Source organism: Lepidochelys kempii, chromosome 23 (genome assembly GCF_965140285.1).
Source record: "Lepidochelys kempii isolate rLepKem1 chromosome 23, rLepKem1.hap1, whole genome shotgun sequence".
Taxonomy (NCBI): Eukaryota; Metazoa; Chordata; order Testudines; family Cheloniidae; genus Lepidochelys; species Lepidochelys kempii.
The window spans coordinates 8,817,180-8,845,057 of NC_136402.1; the positions used below are offsets into that span (position 1 = coordinate 8,817,180).

Consider the following 27,878-nt stretch of genomic DNA (forward strand, 5'->3'; position numbering starts at 1 on the left):
ATGGAACGGCAGGTAAGGGCAGCCTGGGGAAGGGAAGGAGTGTGCTTGGTGCCCTGGAGCTAGCTGGGGGCAGATGCAGCCAGGCAGGGGGCTGAGACATCCCAGGAAGGAAGCCTGATGACCCCACTGCAATAAAAGCCAGGAGAGGAAACCCACTGCGGATAAAAGAAAGCACAAGACCAATAATGGAAGTGGTGGGCAGGAAGCGCGTTAAATAACTAGCAGCTCCTCCTCCTCTGTGTACCCAAGAGGAAAGTGTGCCTTGTGGGGAGTTGCACAGAAATAACAACTGGGCTGATCCACCGCAAAGTATCAACTAATCAGTGGAGCTGTGACAGCTGGGGATTCCACCGACAGACCAGGCAGCAGGGAACATCAGGAATACCAATGCCACCATCCCAGCACTGGGCTAAAACAGACCCACAGAACAAGTTACAGGTTGGGAGTGAATAAAAACTGCCTGGCAGAGAACAGGCAGCAAAGAGAAGACAGGGATCAGTATTCCATGAGCTTAATACTGATGTGTAGGAGAGGCAAATTCCCTCTGGATTCACAGGCACAGATAAGCACAAATGAGAGATCCAGCGTGAACTGTGCAGCATAGATGGGGCTCAGTGAATCTAGATCTCCCACCTGAGGGACAGAATAATCACAGTGCTTATAATTTGGGAGAGGGCAGCCGTGCAGAGAGAGAGAGAGAGACCTGGGGTTTAAACTGAGACACCTACTAAAATGCAACCGTGACACCTTTACAATGGATTGAAGGAAGCACACTTTTACCCAGCAGCTAATCAGTGTGTGGAATTCACCGCTGCAGGACAGCACAGAAATCAGAGAGGAAAGAGTTGCATGCTGGGTCCTTCTGGACGGTCTAGGAACACAGGGCTGGAAGCGGCTGCCTGGGTCATGGAGTCCAGTCCCTGCTTTCACAGGCAACCCCATCATCTAATCCCACTTATGCATTTATCAAGCTCCATCTTAAAACCAGCTAGGTTTCTTGCCCCCATGACTACTTTGGAGGGCTGGTCCAGAACCTCCCTCCTCTGATGGGTAGCCGATTCAAGGGCTTAGGCTGGTCCTGTTTTAATTAGCTCAGACAATGGCCCTTTCCCTGGGAAACTTTCACAGTTTAGTAAAATTCATTATTCCAAAACACTTCCTGCTATTTACCCCACTTTCATTTGCTCAGTTTCATTCCCTTACTCCTGAGTCTACCCCCTTTGCGCCCCCCTAAACTAGTCCTCTTTCTCCCTGGTGTCTGTACCCTTCACACCTGACCTATGGCTCACCATGCGATCCATCTACGTGGACTGTTCACTCCAGGCTAGAGCCACAAAGGACCGTATTGCCTAACTGCTTCTTTAAGTGCTCAATCCTTACAGAAAGGTGCAGTGGCTGAGTGGTTAAGGTGCTTGGCTACACCCCTGAAGGGAACGGTGCCCTCCTGTTCACCCACCTGTTCAAGGGGTACCTGATCCATCAGGTTAGGGCAGTCAAAGGTGGTCAGATGTGATCTGGCCACATCACTCCTTTGTGTATCATTGGCCATGAAACTGCCCTGTCATTGGAGTGGGTAATGCTCGCTCAGGTAGAGGTACCCGCACTAGCTCTGAGCGAGCTAGGTGTCACCCAGCCTGTATCACCTGTGGGCTTGCTTCAGTAGGAGTGCGCGGAGCATGCCTAGCCCCCCCAAAAGATGGCCGGGACTGTGCTCCAGTCCTAAAAAATGGTGCTGGAAGGGAGGGTGCGGCAGGTGGTGGCAGCGGCCACAGCAGGGGGACCCCTCGCTGCTCAGCTCAGTTGCTATCAACAGGGAAGGAGTGGTGCTAGGGAGATGGAATACCCTGCCCAGCAGTCCCTTGCAGGAGAGGGCTGAGCACCACCCAGTCTGCTAGGCTGCCAGGGCAGGGCAGAGGCCAGGTGCCAGGAACAAGCAGGTTCCAGGCTTGGTTCCTTGCTACTGGGGGTCAGTGCTGCTCAGGGGCTCCTGGCAGGCTTGGGGGTGTCTCTCCGAGGCAGCTGGCTCCAGGCTGGGGAAGGGCAAGTCAATCACATGCTCTGGTGCCCACCCCAGTGCCAGGACCAGCCACTTCAATGATAAATCCCCATCGCCCCATATAAGCTTGGCAAAACGAGTGGGTCCCGCTGGCAGCTGAGGGGTTGGCTCTGCACAGGTATCGCCTGTCTGGCTGAATGACTGTGAGAGAGAACAATAGGCTCACAGACTGACGGACAACCAGCCCTCCCGGCCTCTGTGGGTCAAGTGACAGGACTGGAACGCTGGGCCAGCTCCCCAGAAGAGCACGGGACCAGCGTTCCTGTACGACTTGAGCGCTGGCTGGATGGTGTGTCCTGTTATGCTCCAGCGGGGAGCTGCGTGTGTCAGTGGAACTCGAGTTAGGGGCAGAGCTGGCGTGATATCCTGATTTTGCAGTGGAGACAAGCCCTTCGTCTCTAGCTATCTTTACACCTTGCCTGTGTTTGGGGCAGAGGCAGAGAGTAGAACAGAAGCAGGTGATGGGACTAAATGATACTGATGTCTCTCCTCTCATGGGACAGTCTGGAAAATAAATGCCATGTGATCTCCCACAGCAACATCTCAACGAAAAAAGAACTGACTTTACGACTACCTAAAGTGCTGGACGGACATCAGCAGCCGGGGACCTAACTGCAGGAGGGATGGGATGAAACTGAGCCAAGGAGCGTTCCGGTTGAATAGCAGCCAATCTTTGCTAGCCTACTGAACCGCTCCCAAGGAAAGGAGGCCCGATTCAATGGTAGCTTGCTTTTGTGACTTATAAAAGAGGCTCAGGACACCCCTCCGCTACGGTAGAACCCCAGTGCCACTCGTGGCAATCTTTCTTCTGCCAGAGGAATGACAAGACAGTGCAGCCTTCCAGCCACTTACCAGCCAGAACATTATTTCCCTTGCCCCAATTACCTTCAATGTGCAACCTCTTAAAAATCCTGTTCTTCTCCCCTCCATTGAATCCCCCCTTTCACACACTGGCGGAGTGGGCAGACTTAGGGTCTGGCTACACGGCAGCTGGAGGTGTAATTTCCAGCTTGGATGGATGCGCACGCAGGCTCGCTGACGTTAGCATGCTAAAAATAGCAGTGTAGCTAGCTGCAGCCATGCAGGGGTCAGCATGAGCTAACTACCAGAGTACAGTCCTGTCTGAGACCCCGGGCTACCCCATGACACCACCTGTGCCACCGTGGCTCCATGGCTGCGTTTAGCATGTTAGCATGAGTTTGTCCGCCCAAACCAGAAAGTACACCACCAGCTGCTGTGTCAGTGTCCCCTGTGACACACATTTGCTGGATTTGCTCAAGCCAGGCATTGCTTCCCCCAGACACCCACTGAGAATGAGGGACACTGCTGGGTCTTTGGATAGCTGGCTCCTAAGAGAACTCACTGCCCTTCCACTGACTTTCAAACGGCCCTGGAGAGAGCTGCTCTCAGCGTTTCACTAGAGAGCAGAGAATGAGGTCACAGACACACTGCATTGGGCTGTGCCCCATACCAAGGCAGCTGACACCTGTCCTGGGAAGTTCTTCCCTTTCTTCCCCTGCAAAGACAGAAGACAGATTTCACAATTCAGTCTCTCAGGCACTTCAGCTTGTTATTTTATTCCCACTCTCACCTTTACCTGAGTGTGGGCCCTGCTCCATGAACACACTCGGGGGAACCTGGGACCCTTATTGGTTCAGCTGTCTCTGCAGCCGTGAGGCTGATGCTTCCAGCTGTTTCTTCTCCAGAATCAAACAGGTCTTTTCCATCTTTAATTTCTGAGATCCCACCACTCTTGATTTTGACCCAATAGAGTCAGAGAGGTTCTCAGCACCTCTTGGTTTGTGTTTCTTTGCTCTTTCACAATGCCTTTTATCTTACTCCGAGCATATTGCCTCCTGCACATCCAACCCCTGAGTAACAAATGGGGATAGATCTAAGGTCATTTCCTTATCTTTCTTTTCCATTCATTGCTTTATCCTGTTCTGTTCCGCCCAGTGTTCTTCCCTGGGTTGCATTCTCTAGTCTGTGCTATACAGGAGAGCAGACTAGATAATACTCGTAATGGTCCCTTATGGCCTTAAAAATTTGTGAAACTATGAATCTTCCCAATTTTGCTCTGCAGAAATGCAGAGTCTGTCTTCCCTTCAGCTGTCCTCCCTCAGGGCTGAAATGGAATTCAGCCTAACCAGAGTTTGATACAGGTTAAGCAAAATGTTTTTGAAAAACAAGAACTGGCCCGGATCTTTAGAAAAATAATGAACCATCCTGGAGGCTCCATTAATGAATGTTCCCCTATGAAGGTGTCCCTGGTGTCACCTAAATCACTCCCTGCCTGATTCTCTTTGATAGGTCTTGATGTATATAGCAGCTTATCATCTTGGATTAGACTGTTGGGCCATCTAGTCTGACATCCTGCCCCTAGCCAGGGGCCAGTACATGTTGCTACAGAGCAAGGCAAAAATCCTCAACTATGCACTTAGCCAAGTGTAAAATGCTCCACATGGACCTTCCTGATGCCTGCAAATAATCAGATCAACCTTTGCTCTGAAACATGAGATGTACTTATCCCCAGCAGATGCAATCAACATTGTTAGTACAAGAAGACAATAATGTCTAATGGTTAAAGCAGGGCTGGGCGGAGTAGAGGCATAGCACGCAGAAGTAGCTAGCTCCAGAAATGGCTTACATGTGAAATCCATGTAGCATGCTGCACTGTTTGAACCAATGGGGCTCCAGCCAAATTGAACCCTGAGCAATGTTGTACAGAAAGGAGCCCAGAAATGACCAGTGCACTGTGGGATATGAGTGGGAGGACTGAAGGAATATAGGTAATGCAAGATGGCACTTAATAGAAAAATAATAAGTTAGTTAGGTTAGTAACTAGTTATAATTAGCTTTGCTGTTGTTAGGCCAATTCAAGTTTTTTTTGTGAGGTTAAAGAAGGTTGCTTTTGTGTTCGTTTAAACCATACAAAACCAGTTTAAGCTGGCTAAAACCACTAGAAGGAAGTCAACGAATGGCTACGCAGGTGGTGTCGGAGAGAAGGCTTTGGATTCTTTGACCATGGGATTGTGTTCCAAGAAGGAGGAGTGCTAGGCAGAGACGGGCTCCACCTAACGAAGAGAGGGAAGAGCATCTTCGCAAGCAGGCTGGCTAACCTAGTGAGGAGGGCTTTAAACTAGGTTCACCGGGGGAAGGAGACCAAAGCCCTGAGGTAAGTAGGGAAGTGGGATACCGGGAGGAAGCACGAGCAGGAGCGCGTGAGAGGGGAGGGCTCCTGCCTCATACTGAGAAAGAGTATGGGGATCAGCGGGTTATCTCAAGTGCCTATACACAAATGCACGAAGCCTGGGAAACAAGCAGGGAGAACTGGAAGTCCTGGCAAAGACAAAGAATTATGATGTGATTGGAATAACAGAGACTTGGTGGGATAACTCACATGACTAGAGTACTGTCATGGATGGATATAAGCTGTTCAGAAAGGACAGGCAGGGCAGAAAAGGTGGGGGAGTTGCACTGTATGTAAGGGAGCAGTATGACTGCTCAGAGCTCAAGTATGAAACTGCAGAAAAACCTGAGAGTCTCTGGATTAAGTTTAGAAGTGTGAGCAACAAGGGTGATGTTGTGGTGGGAGTCTACTATAGACCACCGGACCAGGGGGATGAGGTGGACGAGGCTTTCTTCCGGCAACTCACAGAAGTTACTAGATTGCAGGCCCTGGTTCTCATGGGAGACTTCAATCACCCTGATATCTGCTGGGAGAGCAATACAGCGGTGCACAGACAATCCAGGAAGTTTTTGGAAAATGTAGGGGACAATTTCCTGCTGCAAGTGCTGGAGGAACCAACTAGGGGCAGAGCTGCTCTTGACCTGCTGCTCACAAACCGGGAAGAATTAGTAGGGGAAGCAAAAGTGGATGGGAACCTGGGAGGCAGTGACCATGAGATGGTCGAGTTCAGGATCCTAACACAAGGAAGAAAGGAGAGCAGCAGAATACAGACCCTGGACTTCAGAAAAGCAGACTTTGACTCCCTCAGGGAACTGATGGGCAGGATCCCCTGGGAGGATAACATGAGGGGGAAAGGAGTCCAGGAGAGCTGGCTGTATTTTAAAGAATCCTTATTGGGGTTACAGGGACAAACCATCCCGATGTGTAGAAAGAATAGTAAATATGGCAGGCGACCAGCTTGGCTTAACAGAGAAATCCTTGCTGATCTTAAATACAAAAAAGAAGCTTACAAGAAGTGGAAGATTGGACAAATGACCAGGGATGAGTATAAAAATATTGCTCGGGCATGCAGGAGTGAAATCAGGAAGGCCAAATCACACCTGGAGGTGCATCTAGCAAGAGATGTTAAGAGTAACAAGAAGGGTTTCTTCAGGTATGTTAGCAACAAAAAGAAAGTCAAGGAAAGTGTGGGCCCCTTACTGAATGAGGGAGGCAACGGAGTGACAGAGGATGTGGAAAAAGCTAAAGTACTCAATGCTTTTTTTGCCTCTGTCTTCACGAACAAGGTCAGCTCCCAGACTACTGCACTGGGCAGCACAGCATGGGGAGGAGGTGACCAGCCCTCTGTGGAGAAAGAAGTGGTTCGGGACTATTTAGAAAAGTTGGACGAGCACAAGTCCATGGGGCCGAATGCGTTGCACCAAGAGTGCTAAAGGAGTTGGCGGATGTGATTGCAGAGCCATTGGTCAGTATCTTTGAAAACTCATGGCGATTGGGGGAAGTCCTGGACAACTGGACAGCGGAGGGCAACAAAAATTATTAGGGGACTGGAACACATGACTTTTGAGGAGAGGCTGAGGGAACTTTGGATGTTTAATTGTAGCCAGACAGCCAGCCCCCCCACCCTCAGACCAGCATTGCTGGAAACACAGGAGGAAGCCGGAACAGGGCACTTAACATATATTCCAGCACAGCCTTTGAAGCTGTGAAAAGCACAGGTGTGCTGCTACAGTGTGCCTCTGGGAACAGATACAATGATTAAGCTCACAGCAGGCAGAGGCCCTGTGACAGACATGGCTCTTAGCCCCTACTAAATAGCGTGATGCACACACACCAATATCCTAGGTGGGAAAATATTTACCCTGATAAAAGAAATGTCCAGTAGTCGAAACTTATTGTTTCTCTCCCTTGCAAGTGTAAACTACTCTTGCGAGAGCTGGCGTCACCCAGACAGACCAGCCTCAATTTGGCATAAGAAAGGAGAAAGAGAATAAAGGAGTACAGAGGTATAAGTAGGGGACCTACAGCACCATGATTTTTGAGTGCTTTTCACTATCTATCTGCTGGTCAGATAAGTGACAGCCTCCCAAGGCTTCTGCAGCTAAGAGGGTCCCTAAGCCTTGTCCCTTATTCGTCTTTCCGCGGAATTGAGTGACCGATCCTGGCTTGGCACCGCTGGAATCGAGAGATCCAAGGAGGGTAAGAAGCACCCACACCTGATCTCCTATCTTTAGTGTACACATATTTTGAAATAGAGCTCTATACTTTGTTTTCTTTCTTTGGGATTGTGGCTTCAGTTTTGTAACTTCTTTGTGTGTGTAACATCTCTACATTTAAATAAGTAGGCACTAGCAATTTTGTAACCACATGATTAGAATCTAGTTTAATAAATTTTGGTAACCATTTATGCATAAACCTGACTTGTTTTCTCTGGTTTACTGTAAAGCGCCAACACAATTAAAGAACCTCAGCCGTTTTGGCTCTAAAGCCTGGCCATTAGGTGAGAGTACTAAGAGCCTAGCGTTGAGTTGTGCCGCCTCCACGGGGCAAACTCTTGGGGCACCTGTCAGTAAATCCTGGCTGCCCGCTGCGAAGGAGCTCTGAGCTCTAGCAGTTAAAGTCACGGGTGTGGAGAGGCTCTTAGTGCTGCCATTGGGGCACCTGTCAGTCAGTATTGACTGCCCGCTGCGAAGGAGCTCTGAGCTCTAGCAGTTAAAGTCACGGGTGGTTAGGACCTTGGGGCATCCGTCAGCCTAGCCCGGGCTGCCCACTGCGAAGGGACAGTGCGTCCTAGCGGTTAAAGTCACGGATGGTATAAACGGGCATAGCTGGCACCTCACCAAACATCCTTGGCCGTTGGCTAACATTAGTCTATGGAAGAGAAGAATGAGGGGGGATTTGATGGCTGCTTTCAACTATCTGAAAGGGGGTTCCAGAGAGGATGGTTCTAGACTGTTCTCAGTGGTAGCAGGTGACAGAACAAGGAGTAAGGGTCTCAAGTTGCAGTGAGGGAGGTTTAGGTTGGATATTAGGAAAAACTTTTTCACTAGGAGGGTGGTGAAACACTGGAATGTGTTACCTAGGGAGGTGGTGGAATCTCCTTCATTAGAAGTTTTTAAGGTCAGGCTTGACAAAGCCCTGGCTGGGATGATTTAATTGGGGATTGGTCCTGCTTTGAGCAGGGGTTTGGACTAGAAGACCTCCTGAGGTCCCTTCCAACCCTGATATTCTATGATTCTAAGGCTTGTAACCGCTGCAAGAGAATGTGTCTGAGACAAGTGGAACATTGACTGATGCAAGCAAGTGCAGCAAGCATGTAGGTATAGAACATAAAGGGGGGATTTAGACAAGTTTTAGCTTAGAAGACCCGTCGGACACCCAAGACCATGGGATGCCTGGATGATGCAGTGGTCCCCCTTCTAGCTCTCCTGTAAGTAACAGGTGTGGTAAACCCAGGACAAACAGCTACAAAAGGGGGGTAGTAATTAGTCCCAGGGGTTTAAAAGGCCCTTCCCTATCCATTGAGGAGAGAGAACCAGAGGGCAATAAGGCTCAGCTGGAAAAGGGGTTGCTAGGGAACCAATTAAGTTCAGCTGACTCCAACTACTTGGGACCTTTTTAAACCCTCCCCTGGGTGGTAGGAGGGGCAGAGTGAAGGAGTGAGAGGAGCGGGGAAGCTGCCAGTAGGCTGCTTGCAGCAAGACACCAAACCTTCCCAATAGAGAGGCTGCACTTGCTCCCCAGGGGGAAGGAAAACAAGCACAAGGGACTGACTGAGGAGAGGAGTAGCCGGACCCTGGGCCACCTCTAAGGATTCGCCTTGCCCCGAACCTGAGTCTCCGAGGCTAAAAAGGACTGAGCCTACTGAGTATTTTGCCACACGGGCCATTGTTTATAGGATCAGGGAAGCATCATTGTAGTGGGGGTTTCCGGTTACACTGGGTACAGGGTATGGGAAATATTCTTAAAACCAAAAATTAGATCCAAAAATGTCAAGAAGGATCATGAGCAATGACCGTACCTCTCCAGCACGGGATGCGTGCACCCTGCCACACAACCCATGGCACTAACACCAATAGACACGCAGCCGATTACACGTCAAAGCAACTTGTTTAGTCAGAGAAACATCACTTGGGGTCCGCTGGTGAGGGGGCAAGAAGTGATTTTCCCCGCAGGACACACCCTCTCTGCTGTAGACAGAGCCTAACAAACCAAACCAGCTCAGCCTGTGTCTACGCTCTGGACCTTACAGCGGCACTGCTGTGAGGCCTCCCGTGTAGCGGCTCTGTGCGGGTGAGAGAGAGCTCTCCCACCTGCATAATTAACCCACCCCTAACGAGCAGCGATCGCTATGTTGGCAGGAGACTCTCTCCCGCTGACATAGCCCTGTGCACCCTGGCACTTCTGTCAGTGAAACTTTTGTGGGTCGGGGCAGAGGTGAAAGTAAGCCGGTCCGGTCCAGTCTGGCGTACCGGTAAGAAAGTGGCCGCCAGTACACAGCCAACCCGTACCAGCAGGGCCGCTGATGGTGGGGAGGTCACAAAAGGGACAGCTGCCCTGGGGCCCGGCGATTTAAAGGGGCCCGGGAATCCCAGCAGCAGCCGGAACCCCGGGCCCTTTAAATTGCCACTTGGAGCTGCAGGGTTCCTGGCCGCCGCTATCCTGGGGCTCCGGCAGCAATTTAAAGGGCCCGGGGCTCCGGGCTGCTGCTGCTGCTATCATGCCAGCAGCTGGAGCCCTTGGCCCTTTAAATTGCCAGCGCAGCCCCGGGCAGCGTGGTCCGGGCTGCGCTGAAGGGCCCCCAGCCCTGCCCCTTCTGCCTGAGGCCCCGCCCCTTCCTGGGGCCCAGAGCCGCCCCCCCCACCCCCCACCTTGTCCAGGACCCCGGCCACCCTGCATACTGGTAAGTCCTTTAAATTACTTTCACCCCTGGTCAGGGGTGTGTTTCTTTTCACACCCCTGACCCACAAAATTTTTACCGACAAGAGCGCTAGTGTAGACATAGCCTTAGTATCCTCAACAGACCTCACCAGCTTGCTGTCAGCTTCTTCCTCCAGCCATTAACTTGTTGATTTACCCAAAACAAGAATAGAAGTGGGCAAGAGCTCCAGGACATTTATGGAAACAGCATATTTGAAGCATATGCTAGAGAATATTTGCAAAAGCAAATTCGGTATTTGCATTTACAAGTGATCACAACACAACCCTAATTCTAGGGGTTACATTCATCCAGACAGGGAACAGAAACAAGAGCATGTGACTGATGTATTCTGAATACCAAATGAAAAAACAGGGCTGTCCCTACCCGTACGCAAAGTACGCAGCTGTGTAGGGCACCAGGAAATTTAGGGCAAATTTCCTGGTGCGCTACGCAGCTGCGTGCTGCTCCAACCCCTGCTCCGCCTCTTCCCCCGGCCTCTGCCCCAGCCCCACCTCTTCCTGCCCCTACTCCACCCTAGCCCAGTCCGCTAAGGACTGCAGCAGGTCAGGCCTGCACTCATTGGCAGCGGGAAGTGCAGCCACCCAGCCCCAGCTGCACCACCGGTGAGTTCTGTTCCTCCCTGCCCCCCAAGCCTCCCCCGTGGAGGCCTGGGGTCCCATCCCCACCTCCCTTTGTGGGGGGCTGTGTAGGGCCCCAGAATGGCTAGGGATGGCCCTGGAAACAAACAGCTCACATATGAGCTGTAGACCAAGGATTACTCAGTGAATCATTTCAAAATTAAATGAGAGAAAAAAATCTCAGGATGATCATAAACAAAGAGGGGCAAAATTCAGTGAATAAAGTCACAGTCAGCCCAGCATGTATCCAGAGCTCGGACACATTAACTGAAGCATGCTGAATGTTTGTTTAAGGTGCATCCTTTTTCCAAAATACTCATAAGCCACTGGAGCTATGTGTGTGTCAGCCAAAGCAGAGGTACCGAGTATTAAACGGTCTGATCAAAACCCCTTTCTTCTCTCGAATGCTCCGCTCTCATTCTCTTGGCTCTAATGCAGCCAATATTTCACTCATGTTCCAGGCATCACAGAGTCTTTCAGCCTGGACAGGTCCTGACTTTCTAATGGGAAAAACAAGTGAATTCTCTCTGATCCCCCCAGCCTTCCTTATTCATCAGACGGATGCACCAAAGCACACATGTTCAGTGCCTCTTCCCTTTGCTGGGCATTTTAGCCTCTCTCCTCTTTGAGGAGCAGCCGATCACTGTGACTGTGACAACTTCTGTCTCACATGACTAGATTCAAATCCCAACAAGACTTTGCCCTTCAATGAGTATCAAATTTCAAATTTCCTTCATCTCCTATCGTGCATTTTAGCCAAAGCCCTTGGGAGCCACCAGGTTACCTGGCTCACTTTTTCCAGTGGACGTTAGCACGCCAGAGACAGATTATTTTCCCTCATGGAAGACAGACTGGTTTCATGCCATTGATCATAGATATCCAGATCCAAGGTAGAACTATTCTCTCCTTGTTCATCTGTTTCTATTTCTTCACAGGCCAGATCCACAGCTCTGCAGGGTCTGCTTCAGAATTGTGACAGACAAGGAACATCAGCACCTCAGTCATTCTCCCTTGTACAAGGAGGAGGCTCACAACTCCGCAGTTCCTTTGCTTCTGTCTGAAGCACAGCAACCCTGCAACTCCCAGCCGCTAGGACCCAGATAGGAACATACCTGTAGGAATACAGGGACTGCAATGCCAGAGCAGACCTGTGGCCATCTAGTCTGTATCCTAACCCTACCAGTTAGTGGTTAGCTTATGCCCCAAAACAGGAGGGTTTGCGTCTCATATTTTTTATTCTCTCTAACACGGTGTTGGGGTGAAATGCTAATTCCATTTAAGTCAGTGGGATTTTTGCCACAGACTTCAGTCCAACCAGAATTTAATCCTGAATGTTCTCGTCATCCATATAAGTTTCCCGTCTTTGTCTAAATCTCTTGGTGATATCATGTGGCAATGAGTTCCACAAGTCAATTGTATTGTATAAAAAGTATTATGAGATACGTCTGACACAGTCGTAGAGTGAAGAAGACTAAAAGAATGTGACTGCATTAACAGTATAATTTTTATGCCCTCAGTCAGCTGAAATGAAACACCAAGTTTGTGTGGGACACAGGGAAATTTGAGACTAAGCTCAGTGGCATATAACAGTAGGCAGGTGCAAATGAGCGGAAGGAGAGAGAGTTCTATGATAGCAGCTGTCCAACCTCAGGAGCAGCTGCTCTTTATATGGTCACAGTGCCTGTAGATCCTGGTCAGTGTCTCTGCTCTTGCACACAGGACCCTCTGATAGCTCCATCTGTTCCCAGTGATTTGCTGAACTCGGATTTCACAAATTGCTCCCAAGTTTAAATCTGCAAGCCCATGACTGCTCGAGCCACAGGCCACCAGCTACTACACCACCCAGGCATTGGGATTCTTCAGATCTGGGATTTGGAACCATGCAGGGTTTTCTTCATGGCCCCCTCCATGCAGGAGTCCTTGAAGCATAGTGTGCATACCCCACACCTCTGCCACCTCACCTGGCCCTTTGTATAATATGCCAGGAATTATATTACCCTACTGGGTCTTCCTCCCTATCTTGCCCCCTCACATCCCAGGGTCTTGTCAAAGTCTCTCAATGATCGATGTGTATCATCTGTAGCAAAATACTCACTCTGGGAGCTGGAGCCCCGAAGACTGGCTGGGCAAACACATTGGGGATCTGCAAGGACAGAGAGGCCAGGTAAGCACAGCAACTGTGATGTGAGCTTCAGCAGCTAAAACTCCCCTGCCTGCATGATGTCACCAGAATTAAACAGCCCCTTCGCTTCGTGACAAAGCAGAAGCTGGACCGCTCGCCCCACCAAGGCCCAGACAAAGCCCCAAAATGAGGGGTCCGGACAAATGATTCCTGCAAGGAACTGGACCTTCAGGTGTCTACCCTTCAGAAAGGATGTTGAAAAGCGAGGTCTTGGGGTGTCACTCTGGTGAGCTGTGTAGCTGCTCCATTCTGATAGGGTTGAGGGGTCTCAGCAGCAAGATGCTTCCCAACCAGGTGACTGGGGCATTCGTAGAGCACCCGAAAGCGTGCTAGTTCAGGTATAAAGCAAGGCCCTGCCCTAAGGAGCCTGCAGCCTACACAGAGGCAGTGCAGCAGGGGTGGAGGAAGACAAAACACTCCTCACTTTTCTGGCTTCTTTAGTCTGGTAGCCCTTGCCCAGGAAAGGAAGTCTTGGGCAGTGGGAGGCAAACCCTGTTTGAATGTCATACGCAGGGGGACCGTTGGACCCAGTCCACTACTCCCATGCTGATTCAAGCAGGGGGACATGTCAGGTATTGTGCAGGCTACCATGGCCAGAGACAGAAGCATTTTGACCCCCGATGTCTGCTGGAGCTTTTCCAGCTCACTTTTCTAGGATGATCTGAGCATCTCCTCTTTAGATCCACACCCCCCTCTAAGTTAGCTGAACATGGGACTGTAAGAGTTGTACTCACACTGCTGGAGTGAATTCCACAAGCAGGGGCTGCCTGCCCTTGCAGCCCCTAAACCCAAAGAAGTACGTTAAGGTGAACCATAGAACCATAGAAGATCAGGGTTAGAACAGACCTCAGGAGGTCATCTAGTCCAACCCCCTGCTCAAAGCAGGACTAACCCCAATTAAATCATCCCAGCCAGGGCTTTGTCAAGCCCGGCCTTAAAAACCTCTATGGATGGAGATTCCACCACCCCAGATTTCTCCTAGGTAACCCATTCCAGTGCTTCACCACCCTCCTAGTGAAATTGATTTTCCTAATATGCAACCTAGACCTCCCCCACTCCAACCTGTGACCATTGCTCCTTGTTCTGTCATCTGCCTCCACTGAGAACAGCCGAGCTCCATCTTCTTTGGAACCCCCCTTCAGGTAGTTGAAGGCTGCTATCAAATCCCCCCTCACTCTTCTCTTCTGCAGACTAAATAACTCAGTTCCCTCAGCCTCTCCTCATAAGTCATGTGTCCCAGCCCCCTAATAGTTTTCGCTGCCTTCCACTGGACTCTCTCCAATTTCTCTACATCCTTTCTGTAGTGGGGGCCCAAAACTGGACGCAATATTCCAGATGTGACCTCACCAGTGCCGAATAGAGGGGAATAATCACTTCCTTCAATCTGCTGGCAATGCTCCTACTAATGCAGCCCAATATGCCGTTAGCCTTCTTGGCAACAAGGGCACACTGCTGACTCATATACAACTTCTCATCCACTGTAATCCCCAGGTCCTTTTCTGCAGAACTGCTGCCTAGCCAGTTGGCCCCCAGCCTATAGCGGTGCCTGGGATTCTTCTGTCCTAAGTACAGGACTCTGCACTTATCCTTGTTGAACCTCATCAGATTTCTTTTGGCCCAGTCTTCCAATTTGTCTAGGTCACTCTGGACCCTATCCCTACCCTCCAGCCTGTCTACCTCTCCCCCCAGCTTAGTGTCATCCACAAACTTGCCGAGGGTGAAATCCATCCCATCATCCAGATCATTAAGGAAGATGTTGAACAAAACCAGCCCCAGAACCGATCCCTGGGGCACTCCGCTTGATACCGGCTGCCAAGTAGGGATTGCATGTGGGATTTAATGGTACTAGAGACAGGGCAGGGCAGTAACGGGGAGTCAAGGCAGGCAAAGAGCTGCAGGCCTAGATACTGAGAATCGGTGATGTAGCAGTAGTTGGCACAACACCTGAACAGATCCTTCTCCCCAGCTGGACCTTCCCTTCTGGCTTCCCAATCTTGAGTACCACTCCACACTGCAGGGAGCTTTTCCCCAGCATGCCTTTCTGGGGCTCGCCCTTTTAAATTTGACGGCTGCTGCTCTAAAGTGGCCATCTTGCAACTGGCAGTTGCTGGCTCCGTCTCCCTCTCCCTCTCTCCCCCAGCTGTTAAATCTATGATTGCTGAGGGGCTGGGATACTCGCCTTGCATGCAGCGCAGGCAACTCCCTGCCCCATTGGGCACTGGCCCCCCGAGTGGCCAGTCACTGTGGGCCTGGACATGGGAGGCACCATTGGAGGACAAGACATTAGTCACACCCAAGTTCCTGAATGGTGTCTCCTGCTGGGTGCAGTAGTGGGGGGTCCCATGGAACAACACCCCCAGTTCCTCTGGCTTTCCTTGCCCTGCATCAACACATGCCTCCCTATATTTCAAGTGCTAAAGTGAGACACAGCGCCGCTCAGACCCGTCTGCCCCTCTGGAGATGGAGATGCCAGGTTTGATTGGTGTTGTGACCTAATGCACGGGTCACTCAGGTATGGCCTGGCCAGCCATAGACAGAGAGGCGGCCAGGCCAAACCTGAGTGGGCTGTGACCCTGTGCACTGAGTCTCAATGCCGCTCTGTTTGGGGGCCCCTCTCAAACAAGGGACCTGTGGCAAACTGCCCCTTTCTCCCCTCTCCTCTCACAGGTGGCCCTGAATGTGAAAAATGTTCTCCTTTAACCAGGATGGAGGTTTGGGGGGTCAAGCAGGACAGTCCAGCGAAACTCGGGGCAGTTGAGAGGTCTGTTAATACAATGTCCCTTGCCACTGGGCAGCCGGCCTGAGCAGTGGAACTGGTGTTAACAAGGCCAGAGCAGATACTCACGCTGGGGTTTGTGAAGTTGATGCAGTTCACAGTCACGTTCCCTTTGATCTCCAGGGTCTGGACCGTATGAAGGGAAAGGCGGTGTCTGTACTCCAGGAAGTGCTGACCATTCACAGAGACCTAGGGAAAGGGCAGAGGGAGGGATGGGTGAGGGCTGTGCTAGGAGGAGTGAGAAGATGAGGGTATCCGCAGTGGGAGAGCCTTTACTCTAGTTAAGATCACGTCAGGGCTGCAGTATCGCCAACCCCAGTGTTCACAAATTATGAGTTACACCTCATCAAATCTTGAGATTGTCTTAAATATAAAGAATTATGGACTCTGTCTATTTGCCTTCTGGGTTTCTGGTCTTTCGGGATCACATTTTCAACTTTTCTCCACAGCCATGAGAGCTGGAAACTTGCTGGGTTTTGTTGTTTTTTTTTAATGAAAGCTGAGAATCTGATGTAATCACATGACTCCAGGAGTAGGGGCTTTAAGAAAAACACCCAATATTGCAAGAATGTGGGGCTTCCCTGCTCTCACTTGCTCACAGCTTCTTGAAAATGTCTCCTCTGGGGCTGAAACCTCCTCGGCTGCACTCAGCCCAAGGAGGAATGTCTCTTCTGGGGCTGAAATCTCCCCTGCTACACCCAGCCCAAGGGGAAACATTTTGGAAAGTTTCAGCAAAGTCTATTCAATGACTTTTAGTTTGGCTGAAAAAATGTCCAGCACCATAAAAGCTGAACTCTGCTGTCCACTGGTGTCTGGGCCTGTCTGAGCAGGAGCCTCCAAGTGACTGCAGTCTCTGCATGAAAGTTAACCAGGCTCTGTGCATCCCCGTTTGACACAAGCGGAAACATTCTTTGCTGACACTGAGCCAGATTCTGTTGCCAGTGATATCGGGGTAATCTGAGGTAACTCCACTGACTCGTAGAGCTTGACTCCACTTTCCACCACCTCCGTGTAAACCGGAAGTAACACCAAAGAGGCTGCAGAGATTACACTAGTGCAAAAGGAGAATGAGGCCATGGATGTAGGTCTTGTCTACACAAGGAAATTATACCAATTGAACTACATCGGTTTAGAAACTGATTTAGATCAACCAGTGCAATCCCCAGTGTCAGTTCAAAAGTGCCTTGTCATGGAAGTGTTGGTCCTGACTCCACAGTTCAGCTGGAATTGCATTTTGCACTTAAATCAGGGATTTGTTTTATATGAAAAATACAGCACATGCTCCTCAAACTTACAGCACTCCCTCACGGGGCACTGAATGGATTGCCTGAAGATTTACAAGTACATCTCTATTAATTAGTTTGTGAGTTAAAATTAATTAAAAATTGGATCCTTTAAGAAATTTAGTACCCAGTGTCTCTTTGTCCAGAATGATCTCGATAACCTCCCAGATCGATGAAACTTCAAACTTTACATATAGTTAACATTACTAGACCTCTTGTGCATAGGCTATATTTGAAGAAATTACATTGTTCTTTAGCTAAGTGATAATTTTTTTATTTAATCGTTATGGTTATATAGGCTGTAAATAGGCTCAAATCAACAATTCAGGTAACTCAGGTAGGGTCATTATGACCTTAGCAGTAACTCACTCAATCTATCCCCTCCCTTCCTCTGATTTGCCTACAACAATTCGATTGGCACATGTGCCATGAGTTCTCATGGGTAGATTACTGGGCCCAGCTGTCACAGGCTCCCCTTTTTAAAGGCTCTGGGCTGCTCCTAGTTTGGGAATCAGGGTGTAAAAGGCTCCCCATGGTGCTGCTGCCTCAGATCCACTGCGCACTGAGGCCTGGTCTGCACTTAACATTTAGCTGGATGTAGCTTCGGCCCTCAGGGGTATGCAAAACCCATCCCCCAAGCACTGTAGCCCCAGTGCCACCCACCCGTCCCGGCAGAAGCCGCTGTGTGGCAGGGGAAGCCCCAGCACCCAGACCCCCGCTGTGGCGCTGGGACTGGAGGAGCTCTCACTCCCCGCTGCGCCCCGGGGCCGTGGCATGGGGACAGAGCTTCTCTGGTCTTGGGGCTGCAGTGGGGAGGGGGGAGGGCAGGGGTTTGCGGTGGGGTGGGTGGACCCTGGGGGAACAGGGGTGGGCCTCAGGAAAGGGGCAGAAAGGGATGGGGCAGTGGGCGGGGCTGCAGGCGAAAGGGGTGCGGAGGGGCCACCCCACTAACTCCGGCTCAAGGTCCCAGGCAATCTTAATTTGCCTCTGCTTCTGGAGCACCCCCCTAAGCCCGCCGGTTCTTCCAGCATGCTCAGAGTCAGCCAGTGTCCCTGGAAGCCCCCATCCCCCCGCAGGTAACGTGCGGTGGGAAGGGGGCGTAGGGAGGAGACATGAGGGGAGGTCATGTGTCCTCCCCATTAGTTGGTGCCCCCCCTCTGGGGTGAGGAGGCTGAGCTGGGACAGGCCTCAGGGCGGAGTGGGGTGGGGGGCCGGGGTCCAGGCACTGGTACCCTCCCTACTTCTAGGGAGCTTCCAGTGCTCACACCCAGCTTCTCCAAATGCAGGAGTCGCGCGCGGCCCGTGTGGAGCTGGGACCCTCCCCTAAGAGGCCAGCCACCTTGTGACAGTGCCTTTGGAAATCTCCCCCTTGTAACAGAGGAAGACTTAGCCGCACCCTCTGCAAGGCTGCGGAGACAGACCTCAGTGAGAGCCCTTCCTGCAAGTCTCTCCCCTCCCTGCCAAACACGGTATCAGCTGAACTCCATCAATGCTTAGGGCCTGATCCTGTCTCCCTTTCACATCCCTCTGCGGCATCTCGAGGCCAGTCACAAAGCAGTGTGAACCCAGGGGCGGTGAGGTGTATGGGCCCATGGTGCCCGTGCTCCACCAATATGAGAGCACAGAGGCCTGGCTCCCCCGAAGTTTGGATCCGGGTCTCTCCCCCTGCCCCACCTGCCGCCCCCACGCACCTCCCCCGAAGCATCCCGCCCTGGCCCCGCCTGCCGCCCCTGGGCAATTTAAAAGGGCCTGGGGCCCCCACCGCCACCGCCAGCAGCGCAATGGGGCTAAGGTGGCTTCCTGCCCACCCGCTCCGCTTCCGGAAGTGCTCGGAAGTGGCCAGCACAACCCTGCAGCCCCTGGGGGGCTGGGGTGTCTCCGAGCACTGCCACCATCCCAAGCTACAGCCAATGGGAGCTGCAGGGGTGGTGCCTGCAGGCACCGGTGCATGGAGACCCCTCTGGGCCCCCGCCTGGGAGCTGCTGCTGGAGGAGAGTGCAGGTCGCTTCCGGGAGCCGCCTGAGGTAAGCGCTGCACCCCTCACCCTCTCCCGCAACCCGACCCCCTGCCCCAGAACTCAAACTCCCTCCCAGAGCTCGACCCCCGAAGCCCCCTTCCTGTACCCCAACTCCCTGCCCAACCCAGATCCCGCACTCAAACTCCCTCCCAGAACTAGCCCCCAGCACCCCCTCCTGTACACCACCCCCTGCCCCAGCCCGCAGCCCGCACCCAAACTCCTCCCAGAGTCCGACCCCCGCAACCCTCCTTCACCCCTGCCCCAGCCCAGACCCCACACCCAAACTCCCTCCCAGAGCCTTAGGCACCACCAAAAATGATACAAACTTGCCTCCCCTGCAAGTATAGGCACCAGCAAGGCACCCCAGAAGCACAGACTGGTCTGTACTGGCCTCCCCTCAAGGCCACAGACTGGTACTCGCTGATGTGTCCTGTCCCAGCAAGGGGACCTGCTTCCCCTCCATCACCCCTGCAGAGCTAGTGGCCCTTGATGGGCTGTGGTGCAGTGCCTGGCAGCTGCCAGCAGCAGAGTATCCACCCCGGCTGCCGTCCTGCCAGGGCCGTGTGCTCACCTGATAGCAGTGGCCTTTGACGTTGATGATCACTTCGAAGTAGATGCCTGGCTGGAAGGGCATGTGGTAGGTCCTTTCCTCTGGCCCCCAGCAGCCGTTCTGCTCGGTGTTGCACACAACCACTGGGCGGCCCTCGTTGAAACGCGGATTAAAATGGAAGGCGATGTCCCCGTTCCCGCACCGCAGGTTCACCACAAAACTGAAACAGAACAAGATGGTGTGACCGGGGCTGCCCGTGCCAGGACGGGGGGTGACATTGCACCCCATATTCTTCACAGTGATATGATTGTGATATGATTATGACATAATCATAATGTATTTTATGCAAGATAATCATGTCAGATGTCATTGAAAAGGTTATGATTTGCTGAATAGGATTATCCTATTTGTATGCATGTGTATCACTTTTGTACCTGAAGTGATGAATATTGACTATGTATCTGTACTTCAAATGTAGTTACACCTGGGTAACTCCCACTAGCCAAGATGCTTTCATTCTAGATAGTGAGTGGGGAAGGGCCCATTCAGGGCAACACACTATTAGGATAAAACAGTAGGCCTTAGGGGAAGCTTTTCTCCCACCTTGGGAGCCTTCCTGAGAACTACAGACAGCCTCTGAATAATGGCTGCTATGACCACATGTCTCTAGACTCCATCTCCAGATGCCAGTGTTTTTCCATAGACTAGTCTGGGAACCAAGCTTTGGGAACAAAGAATTCCGTCCATACGCAAAAGCTATATAAGGCAGGGAGTGACATCATCAGGTGTTCTTCACTCCCCACACAAGAAGACTCCTGGAAACACTTCAGGAACAAAGACTGAATTGGGGGAAGTGCTGGACCCAGGCTAGTGGGATTTTTAGCCTGTGACTGAAATACCTGGAGGTTCCAATCTGTAAAGCAAGTGCAGCTTGCCCCTTAAGAATCTGCAGCCTGCTTGTATCATCTCTTAGGATAAGAATCTGCTAATTCATATCCAATCTATTTAGTATATTAAGTTTCGTTTGCTTTTTTTACTTATTTGCTAGGTAACCTGCTTTCATCAGTTTGCTATCACTTATAATAACTACAAAAGAAATATTTTAAGTGAATACGTTTTGTTTTTGCTTTATTTAAACCACTGTGTGGAAATCATAACTGAGGGGCAAAAGGCTTTTGCATATTTCTCTCCACATTGAGGAAGGGGGAGAATTTTATGAGCTTATGCTGTACAGTTCCATGTGCAGTGCAAGATGATATAATTTTGGGTCTATACTCCAGAGGGGGGGTGTGCCGAAGGAGCTGGGAGTAGCTTTCCCAGGCAGGGGCCAGTCAGAGAGCCTGCATGTAACTGCAGCTGGGTGTATCCCTACCTGTGTGTATGATGGTGAAAGTGCAGGCTGGAAGGCTTTGTAGCTTGTCACAGTAGTGCAGTGTAAAAGGGAGCCCAGGCTGGTGGGTCAGGGGGCTCAGTGGTACCCCAGTTCCAGGTGGCACCCTGGGGGGAACCCATCACAGGGGGAATGGGGAGAATAGGCACTGACTGTGGAGGTGGGCTGCCCCTGGCAGGGAGGGAGCATAGGGGCTTCCCATACCAGGGGGCAGGGAAGGGGCTTCCTGAGCCAGGTGTGGGGGACTGCTCTTGACAGGGAGTGGGCATGGGGGCTGTCCACACCAGAAATGGGGGGCTGCCTGCGCAAAGGGTAGGAGGTAGGGGGGCTGCCCTCCATTGTCGGGGACGGGACTATGGTGGGACAGAGGGATCATGGGGCGATGCGGGTGGGGTAGAGAAGGGGCCATGTGGGGCAGGTAGGCTTGGGATAGGGCTATGGACAGAGGGACAATGGGGGCAATGGATGGGGCCTTTCTTCAGGGAAGTGTGCAGAGGGAAGTGTCACAGGGGCAGCCCCCGCCTGGTGTGGGGAGCAACTGAGGGTGTGGATGGCACCACATTGTGGAGGGGGCAGGGTGGATGGGGCTGTGGGAGAGGCACTGCCTCGGGTGAGGCGAGGGAGGAAGGATGGCAGTCATGGGACAGCCCTACCTAGAGGGGAGGGGGAATAAGGCCTGTGGGGGCAGCCCTGCCTCGAGGAGGGGGAAAGGGGCAAGGAGCCCTTGGGGGCAGCCCTGTCTCAATGGGGAGAGGGAATGTCATAAACATAAAGGGAAGGGTAAACACCTTTAAAATCCCTCCTGGCCAGAGGGAAAACCCTTTCACCTGTAAAGGGTTAAGAAGCTAGGATAACCTCGCTGGCACCTGACCAAAATGACCAATGAGGAGACCAAGCTTTCAAAAGCTTGGGGGAGGGAGAAACAAAGCCTCTCTCTCTCTCTGTCCGTCGGTGTGATGCTTTTGCCGGGGACAGAACAGGAATGGAGTCTTAGAACTTAGTAAGTAATGTCGCTCAATATGCGTTAGATTCTGATTCCTTTAAATGGCTGATAAAATAAGCTGAATGGAATGTAAATTCCTGTTTTTGTGTCTTTTTGTAACTGAAGGTTTTGCCTAGAGGGATTCTGTAGGTTTTGAATCTAATTACCCTGTAAGGTATTTACCATCCTGATTTTACAGAGGTGATTCTTTTTACTTTTTCTTCTATTAAAATTCTTCTTTTAAGAACCTGATCACTATTAAAAATTAGTTCCTTATTTCTAGCCTGGATTTGTCTCACTTCACCTTGCAACCACTGGACCTCATTCTGCCTCGGTGAGATTAAAGATATCTTTGCCCTCTGTGCGCCGTGATCGTCACCTGTTTGCTCTCTCTGGGAGAAACTCAATAGACGGAGCTCCTTTAGTCCTGCCCTGTGCGGCAGCTTGTCCAGCCCTTGGAGCGTTATTCTCATTCTTTTCTGAACTTTCCCTTTCTGTCAACATTGGCACTGGTGAGAGGAATACTGGAGACTGCGCCTCGTTCTGATTGCCACATAGTAAAAAGGATGGTGTAAATAGGAGACAGTGCAGAAAAGAGACACAAAAATGATTTAAGGGCTGGAGAAAATGCCTGTCAAGAAGAGACTTAAGGAGTTCAATCTCTCTGTCTTATCATAAGGAGGATCAAAAGGTGACTTGGTGACAGTGCACAAGTGTAACTCCCATGCCTTGTGTGTGGTGTTCTGTCCCATCTAGTGGCACTGAGAGAGAGAGAGAGAGAGAGAGAGTTTGCACTACAGCCTTAGCTAACAGCCAGTTGGCTTTTGGCTCCAGAGGTTCCCGGTTCAATTCTGCCCACTGACGAACAGGGTCTGTTGGCGTTGCACAAGCACCTTCACAAGGAGAAAATACTGGCTACTAGAGGGCTCTTTGACCTAGTGGAGAAAGGCCAAACAAGAACCAGTGGCTGGAAGCTGAAGCCAGACTAATGTAAAATTAGAAATTACAGTCAAATGTTTACCAGGGAGGCTGATTAACCATCGGAACAAACTCCCGGAAAGTGGTGGATTCTCATCTCTTGATGTCTTCAGACCCAGACTGGCTGCCTTTCAGGAATGTGCTTTAGCAAATGCAAATGATTGGGCTCAATGCAGGGGTAACTGGGTGAAATGTGATGGCCTGTACTACACATGAGGTCAGACTAGATGATCTAATGGTCCCTTCTGGCCTTAAAGTCCTGAAACTGTGAGTCAACCTGTTTGAAGTGTGGACACCAAGCTTGTCCTGGTACCCAGTGATGGTCTCATCAATGCCATATAGGGGTGACAGCACCTCCTTACTTCATCTTCCCCTATTCGTACCTCCAAGGAACACCTTCACCCTCTCAGCTGCTGCATTGCTCTGGAAGCTGGGTTTCACAGTTACCTGTAGTCCTTTTCAGAGAGCTGGGGCAGTGGGAGTAGAAACCATGGTGGAGGAGTGAGAGGTGAGGAGTTTGTTGAGAGGCAGGTGATTCAGGGGAGGCGGTTTAGTATGGGGAATAGAGTCATGGTCTGTGCAGCTAAGCGGCAGGGAAAGGAGCCAGGAAGAGAGAGGAGAACAGGGAGAGAGAGGGGCCAGTGGAGGGGGTGAACCTTAACAGCAGCCAGGAGGAGCCTGGTGGAGAAGCCGTGCTGGTGAAGGATGACAGTAAGGACAGCTCAGAGTTAGTGGCGCGGTGAAGGAGGGGAGGGGGACTTGGTGAGTGAGGGGGGAGGGGGACTTGGTGAGTGAGGAGGGAGGGGTAGTGGAGAGCTGTTGAGTGCTGATTGCACAAGGGCCTGGTTGAGCTGAGTCCAGATGGAGTGCTGGTGGGGGAAGCGGGTGAAATGCAGCACAGGATGGGGTAAATAGCACCAACCTTTTCACGAAGGTTTGGACTATTCCTTGGATTAACACCATCTTCCCTTCACACAGGCCTCCAAAGATGGGTCCAGAATAGGGGACGCTCTGGAAGAAACCACCCCACAGTTTTAAGGGCAGCAGAGGAACCATACACTGCCCTGCACATACCCTGCACATACACGTACACCTACACTGGCCAGTGGGGTAGTAATTTTCACAGGGCCCTACTGCAGGTGTTCTGCTGTGTCTCCCAGTATTGGGACATTGTGGCTGGGGAGCTTCTCTCTATCAGGGCCCTTACTGGGTGACCAGATCATAGAATCATAGAAGATTAGGGTTGGAAGAGACCTCAGGAGGTCATCTAGTCCAACCCCCTGCTCAAAGCTGGACCGACACCAAGTAAATTATCCCAGCCAGGGCTCTGTCAAGCCTGACCTTAAAAACCTCTACGGATGGAGATTCCACCACCTCCCTAGAAAGAAAAGGATTACTTGTGGCACCTTGGAGACTAACAAATTTATTTGAGCATAAGCTTTCGTGAGCTACAGCTCACTTCATTGGATGCATTCAGTGGTTACCTCCCCAGGTAACCCCTTCCAGTGCTTCACCACCCTCCTAGTGAAATAGTGTTTCCTAGTATCCAACCTGGACCTCCCCCACTGCAACTTGAGACCATTGCTCCTTGTTCTGTCATCTGCCACCACTGAGAACAGCCAAACTCCATCCTCTTTGGAAACCCCCTTCAGGTAGTTGAAGGCTGCTATCAAATCTCCCCTCACTCTTCTCTTCTGCAAACTAAATAACCCCAGTTCCCTCTGCCTCTCCTTGTAAGTCATGTGCCCCAGCCCCATAATCATTTTTGTTGCCCTCCACTGGACTCTCTCCAAGTTGTCCACATCCCTTCTCTAGTGGGGGGATCAAAACTGGACACAGTACTCCAAGTGTTGCCTCACCAGTGCCGAATAGAGGGGAATAATCACGTCCCTCGATCTGCTGGCAACACTCCTACTAATGCAGCCCAATATGCCATTGGCCTTCTTGGCAACGAGGGCACACTGCTGACTCTTATCCAGCTTCTCGTCCACTGTAATCCCCAGGTCCTTTTCTGCAGAACTGCTGCTTCGCCAGTCGGTCCCCAGCCTGTAGCGGTACATGGGATTCTTCCTTCCTAAGTTCAGGTCTCTGCACTTGTCCTTGTTGAACCTCATCAGATTTCTTTTGGCCCAATCCTCCAATTTGTCTAGGTCACTCTGGACCCTATCCCTACCCTCCAGCGTATCTACCTCTCCCCCCAGCTTAGCGTCAGCTGCGAACTTGCTGAGGGTGCAATCCATCCCATCATCCAGATCATTAATAAAGATGTTGAACAAAACCAGCCCCAGGACTGACCCCTGTGGCACTCCACTTGATACCGGCTGCCAACTAGACGTTGAGCTGTTGATCGCTACCCGTTGAGCCCAACAATCTAGCCAGTTTTCTATCCACCTGATAGAAATATATCCCGATATTATCTGGCCCATCCCGATATTATGTCCAGATAATATGTCCAGAAATATGTCCAGATATTTTCTGGACCATCCCGATATTAGGGGCTTTGTCTTATATATGACCCAATTATCCCCCCCGCCCAGGACCCTATTGCCCCTTCCCCGTCCGTCCCGATTTTTCACACTTGCTGTCTGGTCACCCTAGCCCTGACAGATGTCTCCTGAAGAGAGAAGACAGTGTGCATCTCCAGGTGTTCAGCTCCCACCCAGCCTGACTCACCGGGTTGAGAATAGGCTGCTGGAAAGCCATGCTGAACTTTTCCAATGCTGCTGCTGCTGCTCGTGGTAGCCCCCGGTGGCTCTCTGTGACTCTTTAGGTTTCGTTTCCGAGCTGCAAGCACAGAATGTGGGCGGGTTATCTCTCTCCTGCCACCAGGTGTGCTTTGATTAAGGGTTTCAGAGTAGCAGGCGTGTTAGTCTGTATCCGCAAAAAGAAAAGGAGGACTTGTGGCACCTTAGAGACTAACCAATTTATTTGAACCTAAGCTTTCGTGAGCTACAGCTCACTTCATCGGATGCATCATGGTTCTCTATGGCAGGGTCTCTGGCGTTGCCATCCCAGGACCATAATCGGTGCCAATGACTTGAGGAACTGGCAAGAAAGGGGAAGTAAAATGCAGCTGCCATGGGGTGAGAGTCCAGGAGCATTGCCACCTGCTCGCACACCCTGCTTCCTGTCTCTGCCACCAGTTCCCCTTTCAAGTGCAGCTGTTGTCAGTTCCCACCAGGCTCTCAGACAGTTACTTGGCTGCTTTTGAGCTGGGTAAGAGACTTTCCACTTTTAAAGACACCAGTGTCTTTTGTGCCTGTTGAATCCAGACCTACCTGGCTAACCCTGATCCACGGACACCACTCTGTGCTCTCTGGTTGGCGTGACTCCAGTGCTCAGGGACATGGCAGTGGTGTCTTGACACAACCCTGGCAGTAGCCTGTGGACTGTAAGGCCTGCTCACCCAGACGGGGTTTGTTCGGGGAATGAGATTGGAAGGATGGAAAGAGTTAATGCCCTTTGGCCTGACCCGCCTCTTCCTTTAGCGTGGAGCTGGGGCTCAGCCTGGCTCTGGACCTGCAGAGATTCTCTCTTGTGGCCACAATCCTGAGGCTAGGTTTCAGGACTTTCTGAGACCTTCTCTGCAGCTGAGAAGTGTTGTGTGCTGGCCCCATGGTCCCCTAGCCAGCAATGAACACATGCTTCTAAGGGCACACCTCCCAACGTATCAAGTGGCGAATGCAGGATGCAGCGGAGTCACCCACTGAAAGTCAAGTGCTTCCTAGGCAGGGTGGCCACTGACCTCAGCACAGGGGAAACCGGGGAGATCCCTGTGGAGCTGCCCATCTCTGTGCAGCCATCCCTGCTGCAACCGCTGGCCCCAGGACCTTACCCGCCCAGCCCATGCCATACTCTGCCCCAGCCTTCCAGCCTAGTCCACCCAGGGGCAGTGTCACTCCCCCACCCCCCTGAGTGCCCTACGCTGGCCCCTGTGCAATGTATGGTTCCCCGGTGACCTTGAACATTGTGGGGTGGGTTCTCCCAGAATGTCCTTGAGCTCAGCAATGCAACTGAGCATGCCCAAGGGCATTGAGATTGCCCAAGGGGGGCTAAGTCCAAGCTCTACCCTGCCAATGGTACCTACTGGGTGCAATGTGCATACAGCTGTAGGGTTTTGGGGGGGCTCTCAGGAGGACAGGTCCACAAGACCCCAAGGACCATCAGATAAGCTTAAAATCAGGAGATGTGATCTATAATTCATTGGGGTTCTGATTTCTGAGCCTTGGGCATCATGGTTTCAAGTTACCTAGGCAAACAGGAGAGCTAAAACTTTTACTCTTTGGAATGAAAGCTGAGATTCTCAGGTGTTAACATGACTCTAGGAGCTGGAGCTTTTGGAAAAACTAAACATTGTCCCCCCAAATATCCCCACCTCCCCTAGGGGTTCTACTCACACGTCTCCCACTCCCACCAAGTTCCCCACTCCAGTCCCCCCTCCCCAAGTTCCCCTCTCCCAGTCACCCCCAAGACTCTCCTCTCACGTCCCTCCTCCCCCCAACTTTCCCTGTCTTGTCCCTTCTCCCCCTTCACTATGGGTTCTCATCTCATCCCCCCTTATCCCCTATCTTCCAACATCTTCCCCCTACCCGCACAGGTCCCTCTCTAGGATTTTTCCTCCAGCCCATAGCCGAGGACAGTACAGCACTGCATCTCCCTTCTTGTGACCCCCCCAGCTCAGCTATGCAGCACCCCAGACAGCTGTCAATCTGTGATGTCATGTTCCTCAGGGAGCTATCACCTGGTCATCAGCTGTAGACCTGGGCCAAGTATTATATGTTCTGCTTGAGATTGTCTCCCAGGAGCCTGGGGCAGCCTGGGGCAGGGTCCCAAACTGGCTGCTCAGATTGGTTTTGAATAAATCCATCGCCAGCCGTGCCCCAACCTCACCTGTGTTACCGAGACCCAGCTGGAT

The 27,878-nt window shown here is 51.5% G+C and overlaps 1 protein-coding gene across 1 annotated transcript in view; it reads right to left on the reverse strand.

Moving 5' to 3' along the window:
- Positions 1-25,666, reverse strand: part of LOC140902309 (galectin-9) — a 37,285-nt gene extending 11,619 nt beyond the window's left edge. Inside the window, exons 1-7 of the mRNA XM_073322263.1 lie at positions 25,637-25,666; positions 23,886-23,974; positions 19,635-19,833; positions 15,833-15,952; positions 13,722-13,769; positions 12,901-12,948; positions 3,528-3,572 (exon numbers count right to left, since the gene is read on the reverse strand). Coding sequence (XP_073178364.1) covers positions 3,528-3,572; positions 12,901-12,948; positions 13,722-13,769; positions 15,833-15,952; positions 19,635-19,833; positions 23,886-23,974; positions 25,637-25,666 — 579 coding nt within the window. The remainder of the gene's footprint in view (positions 1-3,527; positions 3,573-12,900; positions 12,949-13,721; positions 13,770-15,832; positions 15,953-19,634; positions 19,834-23,885; positions 23,975-25,636) is intronic.
- Positions 25,667-27,878: the final 2,212 nt, after the last annotated feature.